Here is a 21,674-nt window from a genome sequence, read left to right as displayed (position 1 = left end):
CTTAAAGAGAACGGAGTCAGCTAACATATGCATCTCATCAAAAGACTTCAAAAGAATAGGGGGTTTTTCTTTCCAGTTTTCCATCAATATTCAGAGAACTTCTCAGTGCATTACCTGTGCTCCTTTTAGTATATTTCCTGTACCAACAAATTATGGGAAGCTGCCTTAACAGTGAAACTACATGTACTCTACTCTTAACAATATTTCTGCATATAATCATTTAAGCTACAGAGTAATACTGCTCAAAACATGAGCATCAGTTTCTGCCTCAGATACTTAAACTTCAAAAGTGATATGCTAAAATAGCATCCTTATATACCATGTTTCTCACTTATTTAAAAGGCTCGTGAAAACCGCATGCCTTCTTCCAGGTGTAAAGTAATCCCATGAATGTTGTACCTCTGGAGGAAAACTTAAAATATACACCAGATATTTTAAAAGCCAATGACTGCTACACAAGAGGGAGCCAGTTTTCTTCCTGGCTGTGAAAAACCATCAAGATTTTCAATGAACTGTATGAACTCCCTTGAACTTCTGAACAGCTAAAGGTGAAAAAATGATGAGCACGACACTGAGGTCAAGTCTATAAAGCAGAAACATATATATGCAACAGGTTCTGTGGATTCTGAAAGGAGAAACAAGTGACTGCCAATGGTGTTTCTAAAGCCAACCTCTTCCCACACGTAGATGGCACAGCCTTAAAAGAATGCTTAGCTTTATTCTGAGGCTGCAGCAATTCTTCAGGCTTCTTTTTGAAACTCTTTCCCCCAGTTTTACTATACATTTCTCACTGTTATGTGAAAACATACAACTCACTGGAAATGTTTTAACTCCACTCATACATTTGCATAAGTCATGTTATCAACAGTGAAATCAGAAGAAAAGTCCTAGAGTCTTCTTTGACAAAGGTCTGCTTACAGCTGCAAAGCATGAAGAACCCATTCATTAATCCGTTAATGTTTGCCACGTCCAGAGAGTTATCTGTGAGGTTTTTAGTCCTATACTTTCTTTCTTTTTGAAGTCGTGGCAGAACCAAGCCAACCAGGTCTTCACTTAAGCCTCTTTTTTTCCTTGACTTTTGTGTGGATTCTGAAGGTGATTTCTGTAGGCTTTAGATTTTATTCAGTTGTATAATTAAAGACTGAATTCTTTATTTGGAATATTCTTGTCTTACACAGTAGATAATAAAAAGGAATAACGTATACACATTATTAACCATAAATAAAAAGAGAAAACCAGTGCAAAATGTGGCAGACAATACATCTCTAACATATTGCAAAGGCTGATACCAGGACAAAACTACTTCAGAAAGGTGCCAGCAAAATGGTGAATGTGTGAAAACAAAGAGAAATATCGTGTTCATAAGGTGCAGAAAGTTTCCCAGAATCTGAGAGAGCCCATGCATCTCTGCACCCAGAATACACTTAGAGAGTAATTTAACCATGACAATAGGGACTACAGAAAATGGTATATTGTGTATAAACCTGGCCTCTCTAATCGCCTCCTTATGTGCCTGGAACATCTTGACGTTGTTCATGTTGGATTGCCAATATTTCACATATCCTCCATGATCTGCTGTCAACATCCACATGTCATTATGTGACCAAGTCATAGCCCTCACAGGGCTATCATGAGCCTGTAAAAATAGAAAACATGCTTAAGTTTTTATTTAAGAGAATATATGGGTGAAGCTGATAGGAACCTCTATTAACTCAGAGCAGTAAACTGTACAATTGTTAAGTTTTAGACGGCCAATGAAGTTGACTATGCCTTCAAGTTTTTAGAGGAGCGACCATCTGGTGGTTCCTGTTACCTGCAATATGGTTTCAAAGTTGAAAGTCAGCCCATTCCACAAGGTGAACTCTCCACTAGAAGCTCCAGTGACCAATCGTCTTCCTTCTGGAGTCCACTGGGGGAGGAAAAGGAAGACGGCAAACATAAGCACATGCCATGCAACTTCACTAATTTCAGAAATAATTTCAAAGGCGGTTTTGCTTGCTTGGTTTGGTTTTATTTGTGGGTGTACATGTGTAGGTTGAGCAATAGTTACAGACAGTTGTCAGTTTCAGAATGTAGGTGTAGGGAACTGAACTCAAGTCCTCTAAAAAAGCTACAATGTTCTTAATTGCTGAGTATCTCGCCAGTCGGCAGAATTTATTCATAAAATGTTAAATAATCAAAATAAAGTAGACAACGCTAAGTTTTATAGTTAATGTACCTGTCTAAGCAAGATCACTCTTGGCTACATGAGACCCTGAACTGAATTAGAAGAGAGGGAGGCAGGCAGGGAGGCAGGCAGGCAGGCAGGCAGATAGATAGACAGACAAGACAGAGAAAGCCAGCCAGCCAGGAGGTGGTGGCAAACACCTTTTATTCCAGCACTCCAGAGGCAGAGGCAAGAGGATCTCTGAGTTCAAGATCAACCTGGTCTACACAGCCAGGATTACAGAGAAACCTTGCTTCCATAAATAAGTATGTAAATAAAAACAAATAAGTAGCTAAATAAAAAAATCCAGGCATGTAGCACAAACTTTTAATCCCAAGCACTTGGGTGGCAAGGCAAAAGATCTTTATGAGTTCAGGGCCAACACGGTCTGGATAGCAAGTTCTAGGCCAGCTAGGACAATATAGTGAGACCTTGTCCTTGTCTCAAAAATAAAATACCCCTCCCCTCCCTCCATAAGCAAAATGGTAATGGTTATTAGGTTAAGAACATTAAAAATACCAAACTTTCCCTACAACTAAATATTCTCTAAAAGTTAGGAGAGAAGCTAGTGACGTTAGAATATTTGCCTAGAAAACACAAGGCCCCCAAGTTTGACCCCAACACCAAAACTAGGGATAGTGGTACACTGCCTGTAATTCTAGCATTCAAGAGATAGAGTGGAATCAAAAGTTCAAGGTCGAGGCTAGAGTAAAGGCTAATTGGTTAAGAGCACAGCCTGCTCTTCCAGAGGACTAAGGCTTAATTCCCAGCACCCACATGGCAGCTCACAACTGTCTGTAACTCCAGTGCCAGGGGATCTGATACCCTCACACTGACATACATGTAGACAAAACACCAAGGCTTATTATTATTATTATTATTATTATTATTATTATTATTATTATTATTCAAGGCCATCCTCTGATACATATATACCATAGGGGAGAGGCCCCCCCAACATATACATACAATAATTAAGTTTAAAAATAAAATAAAAAAACAAGGGTGTTGTGGAATATTAAATAATATATGTTACATTCGTTTATGCTGTAGAATATTTGTTTAATGATGCGAAGGCGTGTTGCATTTGTTTACCTCTATAAAACTGTGTTACTTTGCCTGTTTTATAGCTAACTGGTCTAATAAAGAGCTGAAGGGCCAATAGCTAGGTAGGAGAAAAGACAGGCATGGCTGGCAGGCAGCGAGAATGACTGGAAGAGCAGAGGAAGGGGTGAAAGAGGAAAAGAGGAAGATACAGGGACCAACCACCCAACCACACGGCTAGTCACAGAGAAAGGGAAAAAAGGAATACAGAATAGAGAAATTAAAAGCCCAGAGGCAAAAGGTAAATGGGATAATTTAAGAAAAACTGACTAGAAACAAGCCAATCTAAAGCCAGGCATTCATAAACATAAGAATAAGCCTTCATGTGTTTATTTGGGATCTGGGTGGCAGGCCCCCAAAGAGCAAAGAGTTTAAAAAAGAAACACAACTATACAAGGGAGTTTAAGAACTAGCTCAATGGTTAAAAGAATATGATAATTTTACAGAGGCCTGAGTCTGATTGCCAGCATCCACATAAAGCAGCTACCAACCTGTAACTTCCAGCTCCAAAGGATTGGATGCCCTCTTCTAGCCTCCAAAGGCACCTCCACTAACATGCATAGAGACATGCATGTATAAACATCATTTAACATAAAACTGGTGTACATTTTTAATTCTAGCAATTGGGAGGCAGAAGCAGGAGGAGCTCTTGAGTTTGAGGCCAGCCTGGTCTACAGAGCAAGTTGCAGAACAACCAGGGCTATACAGAGAAACCTTATCTCAGAAAAAAAAAAAATTTCTTGTTGGCAGTGCCTTTAATCCCAGCACTTGGAAGGCAGAGGTCAGCCTGAACTACAAGAGCTAATTCCAGAACAATTGGGACTGCTACACAGAGAAACTGTGTCTTGACAATGCAAAAAAATAAATTAATAATAATAATAATAATAATAAAATTCAAAAAAATTTAAAAGATGAAAGAAGAAATGAAATAAAAAGAAAGTATTACACTATCATCTGTAGGAATATGAACTGAATGTCTGGTCAATATGGAAAAGATCCTTTTACTGAAAAATCCCTTCAAAATATAAAACTATGTGACTATCTTCCTGATTATAAAACTGTATTTTATAATTCCAAAGAAACTACTGGGAACCTTCACAGAGTTATTAAGTATGATGAGGTATCATAGTTTTTTAGCTGTCCTAAAACATCAATTCCTATCAAAACCTGACAGCTTTTTATTCACTTTAGGATGCTGTTTTTCCAACAGCAACAAAGCCGTCTCTACTCAAGGGCTATCCTGAAACCTGCTGCAGTATGAAATGCTACATATTCCAGGATTCTATAACATGATGAAAAACAATTCAAAGTACATTATTCTACTATCAGTACACAAATGGATAAGAGTGGATTCCAAAGTAAAACTGTTAGCGTCTCTCTATGTAGTCCTGGTTATCCTGGAACTATGTAGATCAGGTTGGCCTTAAACTCACAGAGATCCTCCTGCCTCTGGGATTAAAGACATGTGCTACCTTGCCCAACCTTGTCAAATACATTTGTAAAACTAAGAATTAATTAAAAAAAAAAAAACTAACAGAATACTTACCCTCACAACAAATACTGGGCATTTTACTTTGTTTGTTGATGTTCTAACAAATTTTGTTGTGACTGCATTCATAGGATTATTCAACATTCCTATAGGTGGAACCAGCTATCAAAAAAATAAATAAAATACGTTGGGTTTTTTTATAACACCTGATCACACACAGAGAAGAAACAAGGTACACAACAAGGTAACTATTTCAACATCTAAAGAAAACTTCAGGGTAACTTTCCAAAGCTTTTAAGAGATTAAAAGTATTCTACATTAATTAAAAGAAAACTAAGATAAAAAATTAAACAACTATTAGTATTAATCTAGAACTTAATTTCAACATCTGTTTTAAGCATCAGATTTCCTAAATTACTTCTCCAAGTCAATACAGCAAAGCATGTTTGCAGAACCCCAAATTTAAAATTAATTTTTCTATTAAAAGACGTTGAAGCTGTTCAACCTTTCTACATTGCTTTTGCCCACCCCCAAAGTTTATTCATCATTAAATTTAAAGGAATATTTAAGTTGAGACAATATTTTTTTAAATATTTATTTATTATGTATACAATATTCTATCTGTGTGTATGCCTGCAGGCCAGAAGAGGGCACCAGACCCCATTACAGATGGTTGTGAGCCACCATGCGGTTGCTGGGAATTGAACTCAGGACCTTTGGAAAAGCAGACAATGCTCTTAACCTCTGAGCCATCTCTCCAGCCCCAAGTTGAAACAATATTAATCAAGGTAAATACTACAAACACTTTTGGAAATGTGTTAACTATAAAAAAGAAGTCAAGACAACCTTGACCCTGAACTCACATGCTCTGAGGTTTACAAGGAATTTCTTATTAGGCTAGTATTATAGAACTTATACTTACATCATTATAATAACCTGCATCCGGCTGAATGGCCCGCATATCTCTCTGATCTCTTTGCCATATCCTATTCTGTTAAAAAATAAATAAATGAGTATACGGTCTTGTAACAGTCATGTAAAATTTAATTAATAATGAAATCTATTTTTAATTTGTTGTATGGATATTTGCCGGCATGTGGGTACCAAGCAACATACTCACGTTTAGTACCCACAGAGGTCAGAAGAGCATGAGATACTCTGAAACTGGAATTACAGATGATTATGGGTCACCATGTTCATGCTGAGAATCAATCCAAGTCCTCTAGAAGAGCAGTCTGTGCTCTTAAGCATTGAGTTACCTCCCCAAACCCCAAATGTAACAGGATTCATGTGTGTTTTGAGTTTTGTTTTGGTTTTTTTTTTTTTTTGGTTTTTCGGTTTTTCAAGACAGGGTTTCTCTGTGTAGCTTTGGAGCCTGTACCGGAACTCACCCTGTAGACCAGACTGGCCTCAAACTCAAAGAGATCCACCTGCCTCTGCCTCCCTAGTGCTGGAAGGTGTCACCACCGCCAGGCCTTGTTTTAGTATTTAAGACAGGGTCTCACTGTGTAGCCCTGGCTAGCCTGCAATTCCCTAGCTATACCAGTGTGGCTTGGAATTCAGAGTTCCTTGGCATCCAGGGCACTGGGATAAGGGGAGTACACCAACACACCAGGACACCAGGCTATTTTCTCAAACACAGATAACAGTGATGGCAGTTTCTTAGATGGTCCCCTTTTCCTCTTAGAATTTTACTCAAGTAGCTCTTACCCTACTCATCCATTTCCTCTGATCCCCAACACATCCTCACTCACTTATCATATTGATAAATGAAATGGGGGAAGGGCTGGTGAGATGGCTCAGTGGCTAAGAGCACTGACTGCTCTTCTAGAAGACCTGGATGCCAGTACCCAAACGGCTCACAGCTTGTTAACTCCAGTTCCACAGGATATAACACCCTCTTCTTCCCTATGTGGGCACCAGGCATACACATGACATACATATATGCAAACAAAACAATCATACACATAAAATAATTAAGTTGGATGGGCAGGTAGGCTGTCAACCATACTTCTGCCAAATACATTAACACAAAACAGTTTCCCTTTATCTTTCTTTTGGTTTTCTTTTTTATTCTTTCCAAATTCTAGCTTCATACTCTAGATTCCCAAATGAAATTGCCAAGAATCAACCAGTGTGAAGTCACGTGCCTTTATCTCAGTACTTAGGGGATGAAGGAGAAAAGTTCAGGAATTCAAAACCAGCCTGTGCTATATAATATCCTGTCTAAAAAAGGGGGAGAAACTAAAAAGTCTAAATCTATCCTTGACACTTTTTGTCATGTGTCTGTAATACACTAATTAGTTCAATGTGCAAACAACACTGAACTAAGGTATAAAAAGCAAACTAAACCAATTAGATGGAATAGTAACATTTAAAAGGTACATAAAGAGCTCAAAAGTAGAGAAACAGAGCTGAGAGCACTTTCAGCAGCAGATCAGGGCATTCTACGAGTGTGGTAGGTACTCAGTCTTCAAGGTAAATATAGAGCTCCTCCTCCAGACTACAATTCCTTACCCTTGGGAACTCAGAAGTAGGACAAGCCACATTCTCAGAGCCAGTGTTACTATGTCTGTAGTCACTTAATATTTCACATACACTGTGTTATTCTGGGAAGATGATTAATAAACTCTCCATCTAAATACTAATCCATCCCACTAATTCAAGAAATACCAGTAATACTTAATACACTTTAGCAAAAAAACAGAAACAAAAACATTTTGACCATCAAAGTACATTCAATGGACTTACCTCCAAATACTTAATTACAGATGGATTATAGTCTATGGTTTTCCGGTTTACAGCTTTTCTCATTCGTTTTCCATCAAAGGTAAGCTGCTGCATTGCTTGCTGTTGTGCAAAATCAGGCCGCTTATAAAATAGCTGTCGGGGTGCCTGGTGTTGAAACCTTGGCATGTGGAAAAATCGTGGAGGAGAGCCAATTTCTGTAGCCATGGCGATGTTTTCCTACTAGGCCACTAAAAGAGAAGAGGAAGTATTTTCAGTACATGTATCAGCATACAACAGTGCCTAAAAGCATTTTTCTTCTAATCTGAAAACATTTTTTAGACTTTTAAAAAATGTGTGGGGGTGCTTTGCCTGCAAGAATATGTCTGAAAGGGGGCTGGAGAGATGGCTCAGTGGTTAAGAGCATTGCCTGCTCTTCCAAAGGTCCTGAGTTCAATTCCCAGCAACCACATGGTGGCTCACAACCATCTGTAATGAGTTCTGGTACCCTTTTCTGGCCTGCAGACATACACAGACAGAATATTGTATACATAATAAATAAATAAATAAATATTTTTAAAAAAATAATATGTCTGAAAAGGCCAGAAGAGGGCATCAGATACCCTGGAACTGGAGTTTCGGATGGATGTTCAGCTGACATGAACCTGGTCATCTAGAAGAGCGGTCAGTGGCACTTACTGGAGCCATCTCTTCAGTCCCAAGCTAAAAACCAATTTTTAAGTGGATAGTTTTTAAAATGTTATTTATTTTGGGCTTTTTGTGATAGGTTTCTTTGTGTAGTCTTGGCTGTCTTGGAACTTCCTCTGTAGACAAAGCTGGCCTTAAACTCACAGGGGACTGCCTGCCTCTGCCTCCAGTGTGTGACACCACTGGCCTGGCTATAAAATTTTTATGTATGTATTTATTTGCATGGGGAGGGGACACATAAGCTAAGAAATGTGTGGAGGTCAGATGACAACTTGCAGAAATGGGTTCTCACCTTTCATATGGATTCCAGTTATGAAAATCAATTATTAGGCTAAGCAGCAGAGTCTTTGCCTTCTCACTAACTAAGCCACCTTGCCAGTTCAGTGAACATTTTAGTTTTCTTCCTTGTAGTATGGCTAACATTTAAACACGCTACTTATTAAATGAAACATGATGCTGGAAATAGAGCTCAGTAGCAAAGAACTTACCTAGGTTGCATGAAATCCTAGGTTCAGACCCCAGCACCACCAGTAAATAAATATAAAAACTAAAAGACCAAAACATTTGATAGGGCTAATTCACTGAATGAGCAGGGGGAAACACAATTGTTTGTTCCTTTTTTTTTTTTCATTTTTGGAGACATGATTCGACATGATTCTCCGTATAGCCCTGGCTGTCCTGGAACTAGCTCTGTAGACCAGGCTGGCCTTGAACTCTGAGATCCACCTGCCTCTGCCTCCCAAGTGCTAGGATTAAAGGCGTGCGCCACCAACACCATGCTACAATTATTCTTATTTCAAAGAAAGATTGTAATTTCCACCATTTTTCTGTTCTTACATTTGGTTTTACTAAAAGGCTTTAGAAAAAATTATAATATTCTTCAGGTAAAAATGGTGTCACCAAAGAGGTTTCATTCAGCAACTGATGGGAGCAGTCAAATTTCAGATGGAGCTTGAGGAATCCTGCAGAAGGTGAGCGAGAATTGTAGGAGCCAGAGGAGTCAAGAAACCACAAGAAAATGGGCCAGAGTCAACTGCCAGGGCTCATGGGGGCTCACAGAGACTGATCCAACAGTCACAAAAGACTGATCCAACAGTCACAAAGCCTCTATGGGTCTGATCTACATTCCCCCCCCCCCTCTCTCTCTCTCTATATATATATATACATACATACATACATACACATATATATGTGTGTGTGTGTGTGTATGTATGTATGTATGTATGTTATGGTCGTGTAACTTGCTGTACCTGTAGGACTCTTAACAGTGGGAGTGGGGGCTGTCTCTTACTCTTTAGCCTGCTTAGGGACCCTTTTCCTACTGAGTTGCTTCATCCAGTCCTAATAGGAGGGAATGTGCCTAGATTTATTATTACTTGATATGCCATGACTGGTTGATATTCTTGGGAGGCCTGCTCTTTTCTTGAAAGGAAGGGAGGAAGAAGGGGAGATTCGGGGGGAGGGGAAGTCAGGGAGGCACTGGGACGAGATGAGGGAGGGGAATGGAGAAGAGTAGAATTGGAATGTAGTATGTAATATATGAGAAAAGAATTTTTAAAGAGGAAATAAATGGTCTTGGTACTACTTCATTCATCTTTATCACTTTAGTCCCTGCAAGAGTAACAGCAATGAGGCAAGAGTGGTGGTAGTAATGGTGGAGATGAAAAGAAATCCTGACACACACGAACATAAACGTGGCCACAAAAATGGGTATTTAATATATTTAATGTGTTACTTCATGTTAGTTTGTAATGAGATAAGAAACATCCCACCTATTAAAGCTATATATGAATTATTGTGTATAAAAAGCACTTAGAGGCTGGTGAGGAATCTGCCTACTCAGACACCTCATGAATACAACTACATCTCAGCAAGGAGACTTAAAACTTCAATCCAGATATATCTGGGCCAATTTTTCTAAAGGCCTAAACTTTTTTCTAAATCCGTTTTGAGACATAGTCTCATTATGTAATCCAGTCTAGTTCTAAACTCAGAATCTTCTACTCACTACCTCCCAAATACTGAGTCATGTGCCTAATCCCTTTCAAACTTATATTTTAAGACAGGTGGTAGTAGCAGCACATGCTTTTAATCCCAGCACTAAGGAGGCTGAGGCAGATGGACCTCCAAGTTCTAAGCCAGCCTGGTTTACAGAAAGTTCCAGTATAGCCAGAGTTACAGAGAAACCCTGAGGCCAGCAGAGCCTTTTATCCCAGCACTTGGGAGGCAGAGGCAGGCAGATCTGTGAGTTTGAGGCCAGCCTGGTCTACAGAACTAGTTCCAGTCGAGGCTCCAAAGCTACAGAGAAACCTTGTCTCGAAAAACAAAACAAAACAAAAACAAAAACAAAAACCACAGAGAAACCCTATCTTTGGGAGCAGGGGCATATTTTGAGCTGGCAAGACAGCCCAATAGTTGCCACCAAGCCTGACAACATGAGTTTGATCCCCAGAACTCACATGGTAGAAGGGCAGAACCAAACCCCCACCCCCAACCTGGTGTGGAGCCCTTCTGTCTGTGTGTTGCTTTCAGTGGTTAATGAATAAAGAAACTGCCTTGGCCTAGTTGATAGGGCGGAACTTAGGTAGGCAGGGAAGACAGAACTGAATGCAGGGAGGAAGAAAGCAGAGACACAGAGAAGCCATGGATCCTCCACTGGAGATGGAAGCCAGTTAGAAACTCCCGTAAGCCACTGCCACGTGCCAAAACACTGATTAATGGAGATGGGGTAAACGAATATGTAAGAGTTAGCCAATAAGAAGTTAGAGCTAATAGTCAAGTAGTGTTTTAATTAATACAGTTTCTGTGTGGTTATTTCGGGTGTAACCTAGCCGGGTGGCCAGGACAAACAAGTGGCCCTCTACCTTGCAACACCAACTCCTGGAGGTCCTCTAATTTCTATGCCCATGTGCATGTATGCTTGTATACACACATACATATATACATGCAAACACACACATACCTCACAAAATAAAAGTAGTAATTTTAATTAAAATCAAAAAAGAAAAACAAAAATTCTTAAGTTTGGAGAATAAAGTGTGAGGTACTGGGGATGAGTCTAGCATCTCTCAAGTAATAACACTGAGGTACAGCTCCCTAAACCCAAAAGAACATATTTAGAAAATTCTATTTATAAGTATAGATTTTCTAATTTTATTGGAATAAAATGAGTTTCAACAAAAAAATTATACTAATTATAACATGTATAATTCTGGAAGTGTGTCAAATGAAAGCAGCCAAAGACAAAAGGCTATGACTCTTTTTATATGAAACCCAGAATGTCAGTAAAAAATGGTATCTTGAAATTTGCAGGCAAATGGATGAATCTAGGGAAAAAAAAGACCATAGACTGAGGTAACCCAAACCCATAAAGACAAATATAATATGTACTCACTCATAAATGACTTGTAGACATAAAGCAAAGAAAAACCAGCCTACAGTTCACAATCCCAGAGAACCTAGACAACAAAGAAGACCCGAAGAGAGACATACACAAATCTACATAGGAAGGAGAAAAAGACAAGATATCCTGAGTAAATTGGGAGGAGGGGTAGAAGGGGACACAAGAGAGGGTAGAAAGAAGGTACGGAATGGAGAAAAATGTATAGCTCAATGAAAGCGAAGTGGGGGAGGAGGAGGGGATAAAGAGGGGGGAAGAGAGGAAGAAATGGGAGGTAGAGGGAGGAAGAGAAGGAGGAGGAGGAGGAGGAGGAGGAGGAGGAGGAGGAGGAGGAGGAGGAGGAGGAGGAGAAAAAGAAAAAAAACCAAGAATGTGCTAAACAGAGAGAAAGCCTCTCCGTTACAGGTTGCAAGAGTTGAAAAATGAGACTACTTCCAAAGAACGGTCTTTCCTTCCAGGATAATGAAAAGGTTAGAACTAGGAAGAGGAGGCAGCAAAAACTAAATGTGCCTAATGAGCCGAATGGTACATACACTTTAAGAAGGTTTAATCCTAACACTGGGGAGGTGGATCTCTGTGAGTTCCAGGACAGCAAAGTCTACACCAGAGAAACCCTGTCTCCAAAACAAACAAACAAACAAACAAACAAAAACAGGGGGCACCATATTTCAAAACAAAATCCAGTCCTCATTTAAAAAACATCAAATATTAGTCATTTCTGTCAACTGCTGTAAAATTCTTCTAACTTCATGGAATGCAAACCTTTTTCTCTCCCTACCTTGTAAAATTCTTTTGCAAAGATTCAGTAAATAAAACTTTGTACTCTAAAGGTTCCGCTACGGCCTCAGAACTCAGTGACTTCCCTTTGTTTGATGTCTTTTATTTCCTTTGTTCTGATTCTTTTAAACTAGGAGATCAAGAAAAACTGTAAGGTTAGACCCTAGCAATGGGGAGGGCTACCACCTGCTTTAAAGTAGAACCCTGCCCCAGTGTGCTTGCTCCTTCTGTTTTCTAAATATACATCCTGCTGGTTAGAAGTAAAGTTTGCCTTGTTGAGACACTTTACCTGGAGAGGTGGTTTCTTCCTTTGTGACACCTAATTTATTTCTAAGAGTAAGGCCCAGAAGATAGCTCAGGGGTTTAAGGTACTTGCCACCATGCCTGATGATTTCCCAGGAGCCACATAGTATAAAGGAAAAGAACCAACTCCATGTTATCCTCTGATATCCACCCACAAAACACAGCAAGCATAGGTACACACGCACACACACAATTCATCAATGAAATAAATTTAAAAGTCTAACATGAAGGGTGGTGCTGGCACACGCCTTTAATCCCAGCATTCGGGAGGCAGAGGCAGGCGGATCTCTGAGTTCGAGGCCAGCCTGGTCTACAAGAGCTAGTTCCAGGACAGGCTCCAAAGCTACAGAGAAACCCTGTCTCAAAAAAACAAAAACAAAACAAAAGTCTAACTTGAAATTAAAACAAACCACCTTACTACACAGTAACCATGATAAAGTCTCACATATGCCTTACAAGCTTCAGCTTCAAGTCAGGCAACCCATTAAAGAGGGGAAGAAAAAGAGAGACTGAGGTTATCTGACTGATAAAAAGCCCTGGGTTCAGTCCCTAGCATCACAAAAATCAAAATAGCTAGATACAGTGATATATTTGTGTAACCTCTGCCCTTGGAAGGGAGTGTCATGAAGGGCATCCTTACGCTACATAATGAATCTGAGGCTAGTCTAGGCTACATGAGACTTTCTCCAAAAGAGGGAGGGGATGAGGCGGGAGGGAAGAAAGAAGGTAAGGATGAAGGGAGGAAGAAAAATAAACAAAAGTTTTTAATTTCTTTTGGCCAAACTGGCAGTTGCCCTGGCTTGAACTCCAACTCCCAGCCTGCCAAGCACTGACCCTCCCTGGGGAGGAGAGTGTCAGGACCACTCCCCCAGGCTATTTAGGCTTGGGCTGGTTGTTTTCTGTCTTTTCCTTGCCATATTCTCCCGACCATCTGAGCGTGCCATCTATTAAACACGGGCATTTGATGTGTTTTAACCTGGTCTGATTGGATTTTTTGTGTGTGTGCCGGCGGAGCGACTTTTCCTAACAAGTGAGTCTATGTTGATGTTTTGAATTGAACTTTCCTTCAAAACCCTAAATTTCAGCACCTCAGAATGTGATGATATTTAGCTTTAGGGTTCTAATCTATCCTGAATGGTAAAAAATTAGGACTCAAAAAAAAAGGGGGGGAGGGAGGAGTCTTACAATGGTGGCGGATGCCTTTAACCCCAGCACTCAGGAGGCAGAGACAAATGGGTCTCTATGAGTTTGAGGGCAGCCTCGTCTACAGATCAAGTTCCAGGAAGCCAAGGCTATATGAAGAGACTTTGTCTTTAGGAGACAGAAAGATTAGGTCTCAGGCAAGACTGAGCAATACAAGAGCAACGGACATAGACAAACACAGCCAAACAACAACAAAAAAAGCCAAACAGGAAAGTGTCGAAGAACCAACCTGCTCCCACCTTAGATTTTTGAGTTGCAGCATTCAAAACTGAGAAATTTATTTTTTTAAAGATTTACTTATTGTGTATATAATATTCTGCCTGCATACATGCCTGCAGGCCAGAAGAGGGCACCAGACCCCATTACAGATGGTTGTGAACCACTATGTGGTTCCTGGGAACTGAACTCAGGACCTTCAGAAAAGCAGGCAGCGCTCTTAACCACTGAGCCAGCTCTCCAGCCCAAGAAGAAATTTATTTAAACCACCAAAGCTGTGGTGCTTGTTATAGCTCCTCTAAGCAATTTATAGAGTGGCTGAGTCAGAGTAAAGTGCCTGACTCTCCTTCAATAGGAGGTGCCAAAAGATTTCAGGTTTTTCTGAAAGCAGGAAAACTAACAACATAAATATGAAAAGTCAGTGACTCACACAAAGAGAACCTCAAGTCCTTAAAGTTATCCTTCAAGATTCACAATGGAATTATATTAACCAAATGCAGAGAAATAGTAGCTTTAGCCTATTGAAATATTAATACAGGTTTTATACTTACAGTGGTATTCACTATGAACTCAGTACTAGAATGTCAAAATTTAACTAAAAGTTTGGCTTTCCCAAATATACTCATCTCGTAACTGAGCTGGGGGATGAGAGAGGTCGGCAGGTGGAGAAGAAAAATAATTTGCCTAAGGTTATTCATATATAATGTAACTAACTAAACATCCAAATCGTTAAGGATAAAAATCCACCTAAACAACCAAACTCATTTCATCTTCCTCCTAAACAAACTTATAATGTCTCAAGCAAGGAGCAGCACAATTCTGTCAAATATTTGTTTCATATTACATACATCAGTTAAACTCATATCAGTTTGACTCAGGCCTCCATGGTACCTGGTCTACTCTATTTTATATAGCAAACATATCCTGACTATACAAAATTCCATAAGCAGGCCAGGCAGTGGTGGCATATATCTTTAATCCCAGCACTCAGGAGGCAGAGGTCAGAGTTTGAGGTCAACCTGGTCTACAAGAGCTAGTTCCAGGACAGGCTCCAAAGCCACAGAGAAACCCTGTCTCGAAAAATCCAAAAAAGAAAAAAAAAAAGCTGGGCAGAGTGACACACTTCTATAACCCCAGCACTGGCAGTAGCACAGACAGGTGAAGTCCTAGAGTTCACTGGACAATTTAGTAAAATCAGTGAGCTCCAGGTTCAGTGAAAGACTTTGCCTCAAAAAATTACGTGGAGAAACCGAGAATGATGGCATACACCTTTAATTCCAGTACTTGCATATAGAGGCATATGCAAGCAGCACTGAGTTTGAGACCAATCCAACTGAGTTTGAGGACAACCAGGGCAACACTGACAGTGGAGAGCAATCGTGAAAGACAGCTGAAGTCAACCCCTGGCCTTCATACACATACACACGCCCACATGAACTTACCCCCTTTCAGCATGCATAAGTAATGTGAGGCTCTATTGCTACTATTACTACCACCATTCCCAGTAAGAAGGCAATAGGGATACAGCATAAATCAGCCGTTGTTTTTTATTTTTATTTATTATTATTATTATTATTATTATTATTATTGCTTTGTTTTGTTTTCTGAGAAGGGTTTCTCTGTGTATCTCTGGCTGTCCTGAAACTCACTCTATAGACCAGGCTGGCACCAAACTCACAGAGATCCACCTTCCTCTGTCTCCCTGAGTGCTGGGATTAAAGCCATGGGCCACCACTGCACAGCTACAAATCAGCCTTTGAAAATCAAAAATGAGGTGTGTGATGGGCCATGACTGTAATCTCAGTATCTGGAAGGCAGATTGACAATTCAAGGTCATCCTTGGCTACAGAATGAGTTTAAGACCATCCTAGGGAAAGACTGTCTTGGATGGGGGTGGGGAGCAACAACAGAACTAACAGCTTAAGGTGAGAAGACATTTTTTTTGTATGCTGTTTTATTGTATGCTACAGCCAGTGTATATAAAATAGTTAAACCTTGTGAAACAGAAATCCATGAAGATTCAGAGAGGTAGATGTTAAGGATTGACAAGTACAGACTGTGTATATGGCACGTGTTAGAGAAGCTTCTGTACAGACTTCAGATCTAGTTCTCTTGAATATCCACTGGGTCATGAAAAGTCGTTTAAGAAACCTCAAGATAGCTGACTACAAAAAGGAGCAGACTTTCTGGGGTCTGAAGGGATTTGGAGAAGACATTTTTGAAAGATATTTGAAGGAAAAAAAACAAATTAAATAAAACCATTTCTCATTCATTCGGCTTATCCCAGACCATCATCACGTGTTCCCTAAAAGAACATAGTCCATAAACAAACAAACAAATAAACAAACAAACAAAAAGCCTAAACCACACATTTCAAACTATAACATCAGGACGTAGAGGAGATGCAGAAATATCTCATGGCTATTTACACTAAGCTTCCAGCTTTAGGCAGATTCCCATGAAGAAAAACCATACACAATGAAAACATGTTTCACATTGGGCATAGTGGTGCATGCCTTTAATCCCAGCACTCAAGAGGCAGATGAGTTTCTGAGTTCAAGGACAGCCTGGTCTACAGACTTAGTTCCAGGACAGTCAGGGCTACTCAGAGAAAGCCCTGTCTCAAAAAATCTTAAAAAGAAAGAAAAGAAAAAGAAAACTTGTTTCACAAATAAGGTTTTTTACTTTCAAATGTCTAAAGGGGGGAGGGGGGCTGGAGAGATGGCTCAGAGGTTAAGAGAGGTGACTGCTCTTCCAGAGTTAGGTCCTAAATTCAATCCCCAGCAACCACATGTTGGCTCACAACCATCTGTAATGAAATCTGGTGCCCTCTTCTGGCCTGCAGGAATACATGCAAGCAGAACACTGTGTACTAAATAAATAAATAATTTAAAAAGAAAAAAGAAAAAGAATTTGGGACTTGGAAGATCACTCAGCTAGTAAAGTGTTCGCTATACGAGAGTCAGGACCAGAGTTTGGATTCCCCAGTACCTATGTAAATGCCAAGAGGCCATGGTAGTCCACCTGTACTCCCCTGTGCATGGAAGGTAGAAATGGGATCCCCAGCAGGGCAGTGGTGGCGCACGCCTTTAATCCCAGAGACAGAGGCAGGGACAGGTGGATCTCTGTGAGTTTGATGCCAGACTGGCCTACAGAGCGATTTCCAGGGCAGGCCCCAAAGCTACAAAGAAACCCTATCTCAAAAAAAAGAAAAAAAGAAAAGAAAGGAAGAAATAGAATCCCCAGAGTAAACTGGGTACTTATACTTGCTGTGCTGAACCAGCATGCTCTCAGTTAAGTGAGAGGCACTATCTCTATATATAAGGTAGAGAGCAATAAACAAATACAATCTCATCTTCTGTCCTCCACATATGCATGCACACACATGAACCAACACATTTCCATAAACACAATGCACATGTACATGCAAAAAGCACTTCAAAAATAAAAAACAGGGCCAGGCGGTGGTGGCGCATGCCTTTAATCCCAGTACTTGGGAGGCAGAGGCAGGTGGATCTCTGTGAGTTCGAGGCCAGCCTGGTCTACAAGAGCTAGTTCCAGGACAGGCTCCAAAGCTACAGAGAAGCCCTGTCTCAAAAAAACAAAAAAGTAAAAATAAAAATAAATGAAAAATAAAATAAAATAAAACAGAGGGCTGGAGAGATGGCTGAGCGGATAAGAGCACTGGCTACTCTTCCAAAGGTCCAGAGTTCAATTCCCAACAATCACATGGTGACTTACAACCATCTATAATGAGATCTGGTGCCCTCTTCTGGCCTGCAGACATACATGCAGACATAACGCTATACTAAATAAATAAATAAATAAATAAATAAATAAATAAATAAGAATGTAACCATGAAAAATTTAAGAACAGACTTAAAATGTTTATATTTAGAGACAGTGTGTGTGTGTGTGTGTGTGTGTGTGTGTGTGTGTGTGCGCGCGCGCGCGTTTGTGTAGTCAGCATCTGCCTCCCAGCTCAGGAGGAGCTTAGCAGTAAAAATGTTCATTGCTCTTTCAGGTTCCATTCTTAAAGCCCACATAACAGTTCACAAGCATCCCTAACCCCAGTTTCAGAATTTTAAGTACCATCTGACCTCCATGGGCTACTACTGCACATGTATGTGTATACACACATACACCTACACACACACACACACACACACACACACACACACCTAGAAACATACACATAAAATAAGTATTTTTAAAAAACAAAAACCACAGGAAACTTAAATATTCCAAAAGTTCTATGTTGAATTACAGTCCATATCTGCCAGCTCCTGAGTTTTTTTATTCAATGGAGGACTCCTGCTCCTTTTTCTTGCTTCCACTGTTTGTTCTTTACAAAACAGAATGGTTTCTGTATAAATTTCCCTGGCTTGGTGCGGTGTGGTGACATTCCTTCAGTGCCAGCACTCAGGAGGCAGAGGCAAGTGGGTCACTCTCTGTCAGTTCCAGGCCAGCCTGATCTACATAGTGAATTTTAGGGCAGCCAGAGCTACACGGGAGTCTGTCTCGAAAACAGAAAAACAAATTCTGATTTGTTCAGGATTCCTGCTTATTTTATTTATTTATTTGTTTTTAATACAGGGTCTCATTATTTATTTGGTCTTGATTCAAGGTGCCCTCCAAATTCTTGTACCTTCCAAATTCTGACAGACTTTACACAGCACTCACACACCAAGAACAACAAACGTGTCTGGAGAGTGTAGAACACCTACAGTTCAAGCTTGTAGGAGGTTTTTTGTGTTTTTCTCCCAGACCAGATTCTGCATAGAGCATCATGAGCTTTCTTACCAGCCCTGCCTCCCTCTTCTAAAAATCTCCACATCTGGAGTTGCTGGTTGTTTCTGTAAGACCCTTCAGTTCTCCCAGCAGGTAATTCATGTGGTTTGCACTATTTCAGCCATGATGGTACTCCTTGTTTTCACAATTATCTTAAACAAGAGATCATCAGGTACTAAAAGGGACAGAAAGGCTCCCATTCACAGCTCCTCTACAGGACCCTAAAACCTTAGTGCCAGTTGTAATTACAATAATGCCTGCACCCAAACATTAGGCAAAGGAACTGGGCTGACCATCAATGCTGTCCATACTGTATTTACCTCCAGTCACCTCTACTTGGTTTTCACAGACCTTACCAAGCTAAATCTATTGAGAAGCCCATGGGTCAACAGCAAGTCAGTACAACGTGCACAATTTGCTAGGCCAACTCCCATACCATATTTTGGTTCATGACATACACAATACTGCTAGTCACACAAACTATCATTCTGTATTTCCAAGCATAGGAGTCAGTTCGACTCTTCTAAATTTCACTTGGCATCTCTAGAAGACCTTATTGTTGACAACTTTAACAAATGCCATGCTACAGAACAGACATCCTTATAGGTGGCTTGCAATCAAGCTGCAGGCTCAGCACTGACATGATAAACTTGTGGTAGTAGGTATTTGAATTTTTTTTGCTTCCTTTTTTGAGATAGGCACTCACTATGAAGCTTTGGCTGTTATCCAGGACTCTACTTCAGAGGTCAACCTGAGTCAGCCTCCTGTGCTAGGATTAAAGGCATGCACCACTAGGCCCAACCTAGCTTTTCTGTTTTTTCTTATTTTGCGTAAGTTTTCTGTTTTGGTTTGTTTGAACAGATAGGGTACAAATATTCCTTGTTTCTCCAACACTACAATAAAAAAGGCAATAATCAAGTGTGACAGATAAACTAAATAAAACAAAGCTTAAGGGTCTACATGACTTTCTGAAATGACAAATAATAAAATTGGGGACCATATTAATGAATACCAAGTTGAGTATAGGTATGTTTATAAAAGGGGATGTTTTATATTGATAAAATATCTAACTATCATAGTGGATATACAAGCATGTAATAATATGATACATAATATAATAATAATGCAGACACAAACTCATGTACACATAATACTGACAAATAATTGATTTTTAGGAAATTTCACAACAAATACTCTTGTAATGGTTTTGTAACTTGTCATTACTAGAAGAAATTCGATGGAGTACACAGGACCTCTGTTTTGTTTATTTGTGAATGTGTGTATGAGAGAAAGAGCTCATTTCCAAATGTGCACTTGTAAAAGTGAGAGGACAAGTTGTAGGGCTTGGTTCTCTCCTTTTACCAGATTGGATCCTGGGGTGGTTGGAACTTAGGTCATCACATTTGGTGCCATGAGTCTTTACTAATGAGACCTCTGTTTATACTTCTTACAAATATGTTAAACTGCGCTGGGCATGGTGGTGCAACACTGGGGAAGCAGAGGCATGGGTTCAAGGCCATGCTGGTCTACAGAATAAAAATTCTCCCCCCCCCCTCTCTCTCTCAAGCTAAAATCATCTCAATAAAAATTTCAATTAAGGGTCAAAGAGATGGCTCAGCAGCTACCAGCACTTGTTGTTCTTTAAGAAGGACTGAGTTCAGTTTCCAGCACCCACATGGCAGTTTACAATCAACTCCCACTCCAAGCAACATGATACCCTCTTCTAGTCTCCGCAGGCACTAGGCTTGCATATGGTGAATGTACACACACACACACATGCAAGCAAAACATTCACATAAAATATTATTTCTTTTCTTCATTGGTTTTTTGTGAGTTTTTTAATTTTTATTTTTCGAGACAGGGTTTCTCTGTGGCTTTGGAGCCTGTCCTGGAACTAGTTCTTGTAGACTAGGTTGGCCTCAAACTCACAATTCCATTTAAAAGGTTAACACAGAGGGGCTGGAGAGATGGCTCAGAGGTTAAGAGCATTGCCTGCTCTTCCAAAGGTCCTGAGTTCAATTCCCAGCAACCACATGGTGGTTCACAACCATCTGTAATGGGGTCTGGTGCCCTCTTCTGGCCTGAAGGCATACACAAAGACAGACTATTGTATACATAATAAATAAATAAATAAATAAATAAATAAATAAATAAATAAATAAATAAATAAATAAATATTTTTTAAAAAAGGGTTAACACAGAGCAGGCAGGATGGCCCATGCCCTTAATCCCTCCAGATACAGGCAGATAAATCTTGAGTTCCAGGCCAGGCTGTTTTACAAACCGAGTGCCAGGCCAGTTAGGACTACACATAGAAACCCTGTCTCAAAAAACATCCCCACAAACAACACAACCCAAAAAAGCATAGCCAGTCCTATTTGGACACCTCCCTCCCTTTTTTAAAACTGTTTTTTGGTTTCTCAAGACAGGGTTTTTCTATGTATCTCTGGCTGACCCAGAACTTGTTCTGTAACCCAGGCTGTTCTTGAACTCAGAGATCCACCTGCTTCTGCCTCCAAAGTGCTGGGACCACCGCCTGGCACCGAATATGGTGGCATATGCTTTATGATATGTTCCAGTCAGAAGCAGGCTCTGGAAGACTGAAGCCAGTCAGGCCTAGAACAGCTAGGTATAGGGAGATACTGTCTCAAAAAGCCACTACTGGGGCTGGAGAGATGGCTCAGTGGTTAAGAGCACTGATTGTTCTACCAGAGGTCCTGAGTTCAATTCCCAGCAACCACATGTTGGCA

General features: G+C 40.1%; 1 protein-coding gene across 2 annotated transcripts in view; it reads right to left on the bottom strand.

The window, feature by feature from the left end:
* Positions 1–21,674, bottom strand: part of Wdr33 (WD repeat domain 33) — a 105,616-nt gene that overhangs the window by 70,394 nt on the left and 13,548 nt on the right. For both annotated transcript variants that reach the window (XM_038331801.1, XM_038331802.1), the window contains exons 2-6: positions 7,551–7,777; positions 5,722–5,790; positions 4,857–4,961; positions 1,814–1,909; positions 1,485–1,636 (exon numbers count right to left, since the gene is read on the bottom strand). In XM_038331801.1, the coding sequence (XP_038187729.1) occupies positions 1,485–1,636; positions 1,814–1,909; positions 4,857–4,961; positions 5,722–5,790; positions 7,551–7,754 (626 nt within the window). In that variant the 5' untranslated portion in view covers positions 7,755–7,777. The remainder of the gene's footprint in view (positions 1–1,484; positions 1,637–1,813; positions 1,910–4,856; positions 4,962–5,721; positions 5,791–7,550; positions 7,778–21,674) is intronic.

Source organism: Arvicola amphibius, chromosome 5 (assembly GCF_903992535.2).
Source record: "Arvicola amphibius chromosome 5, mArvAmp1.2, whole genome shotgun sequence".
Classification (NCBI taxonomy): domain Eukaryota; kingdom Metazoa; phylum Chordata; class Mammalia; order Rodentia; family Cricetidae; genus Arvicola; species Arvicola amphibius.
Note: the sequence above shows the minus strand (reverse complement) of the source record. Positions and strands in the feature narration are given on the sequence as shown.